Below are 1646 nucleotides of genomic sequence, written 5' to 3' on the forward strand. Positions count from 1 at the left end.
ACAGTGTTTACTGAAGCCAACGACTCTGCATTCCTTTTCTGAAATAAATTTTTAAATTACTCAAGTAATACATGAATATATATCTGGTATGAAAATATAAGCAATATTGAAGTATACAGAGTAAAAACTTTCTCTATACCAATTAATTTGCTGGGTAGGAGGGTATGCGCATAGACTTTTGATAGCTATTAACAAATAGATACTTGCCTTCTAAAAGTTTGTACCATTTACACTGCTGCCAGGAGCCTATGAGGGCTTCCCTATCCTGTTCCCAACACTAGGTGTGTTTTTATAAATGTTTGTTACACCCACTTAGATAGGTGGGTATCTTTTTTTACTAAGTTTTTAATTTTAATTCCAGTATAGTTAGCATAGTATTGTGCTAGTTTCAGGTGTACAAGATAGTGACTGTACAATTCTACGCATTACTCAGTGCTTGCCAGGACAAGTGTCCCCTTCATCCCCAATGCCTACTTCACCCATCCTCCACCCACCTCCCCTCTGGTGACCGTTGGTTTGTTCTCTAGAGTTAGTTCGTTTTTTGGTTTTTTTCTTAAACTCTACATGGGAGTGAGATCATATGGTACTTGTCTTTCTCTTACTGATTTCACTTGCTAGGTGGATCTCTTAATTTGCACTTCCCTGGTTACAACCCAGTTGAGTATCTTTCTGTATTTTATTTTTCGTCTCTTTTCAGAGACAGGAAATGCATGTCATTTTGTACTTTGAAATAAGTAAAGTGCAAGAGGGCCAAAAGATCCTAGGCATCGTGGGGATCGGTCCTCTGACTGTCCAGCTGGGGGTACAGGCCGGCGTCCTGCCACACTCCCACCCACATGATGGTAACCTATCTTGGCTCAGAAAAGACCACCTGTGAAAGTCCCTTCTTGTGGAAGCCTGTAACCTACACCCACACATCTTATTTGTCGGCGGTCGAGAAAGCTGGAGAATCCTTTACCACTCTGCCCCAGGCAGCACTACCTAATGGGGCTTCTGTGAGGGGCTGGTGCTGACGCGGGTCAGCGGTGGCCAAGAGCGGTGCTCCAGGGCCTGTGCGGGGTCCACGGGGTTGTGTGACTCTGTCCCGGCCCGGTCTGGCCGCCCTGCTGCCTTTTCCTGGACCCGGTACACCATGCATCCTCCGAAAGCTGCCCCTGTCCTGTCCCGGCCTGCGTCTGGACACAGTCGTCCACCTTTGTGGGCCCAGGCCACAGCCCCAGCGTCGCAGCCGGCCGCGCACACCTGCCGCCGTGCACACCTGCTGGAGCCTGGGTGCGGGGAGGAGGGGGGCAGGGCAGGCCCGGGTTCGCCTGAGGGAAAACCCGATGCTGGGCGCCGTCGCGCCCCGGGACACCCGCGACCCCAGGCTCGTTCGAGGGCAGCCGCCGCCCAGGTCCAAGACCTCGCGAAAGAGACATAGCCCGCTGCGCGTCACCTTTCCTTTTGGGGGCGGAAGCCGGGCGGGCAGAGGGCAGTGGGCATGCGCACTGCACCCGCCCCGCGTCCAGCGGCCGTTGCCATGGTGACCGCAGCCAGGCCGCCCGGGCCCCGCCCCCGCGCCACCGCCCGGCGGACCTGGCCGCGCCCCACCGCCGGGGTGAGGGGTCGGCCGGGGTTGGGGGGGGCGGTGCTCCCGGGGTGAGGCC

At 54.5% G+C, this 1646-nt stretch overlaps 1 protein-coding gene across 5 annotated transcripts in view; it reads left to right on the plus strand.

Moving 5' to 3' along the window:
- The first annotated feature begins 1498 nt into the window (after window positions 1-1498).
- TDRP (testis development related protein) overlaps window positions 1499-1646 on the plus strand; it is a 44187-nt gene continuing 44039 nt past the window's right edge. For all 5 annotated transcript variants that reach the window (XR_004622372.1, XR_004622373.1, XM_034649253.1 and 2 more), the window contains exon 1: window positions 1499-1597. Coding sequence is in view for 3 of the 5 variants with exons in the window: in XM_034649253.1 (XP_034505144.1) it covers window positions 1520-1597 (78 nt within the window). In the remaining 2 variants the exon portion in view is untranslated. The remainder of the gene's footprint in view (window positions 1598-1646) is intronic.

The sequence above is a fragment of the Ailuropoda melanoleuca genome, chromosome X (genome assembly GCF_002007445.2).
Source record: "Ailuropoda melanoleuca isolate Jingjing chromosome X, ASM200744v2, whole genome shotgun sequence".
Taxonomy (NCBI): Eukaryota; Metazoa; Chordata; class Mammalia; order Carnivora; family Ursidae; genus Ailuropoda; species Ailuropoda melanoleuca.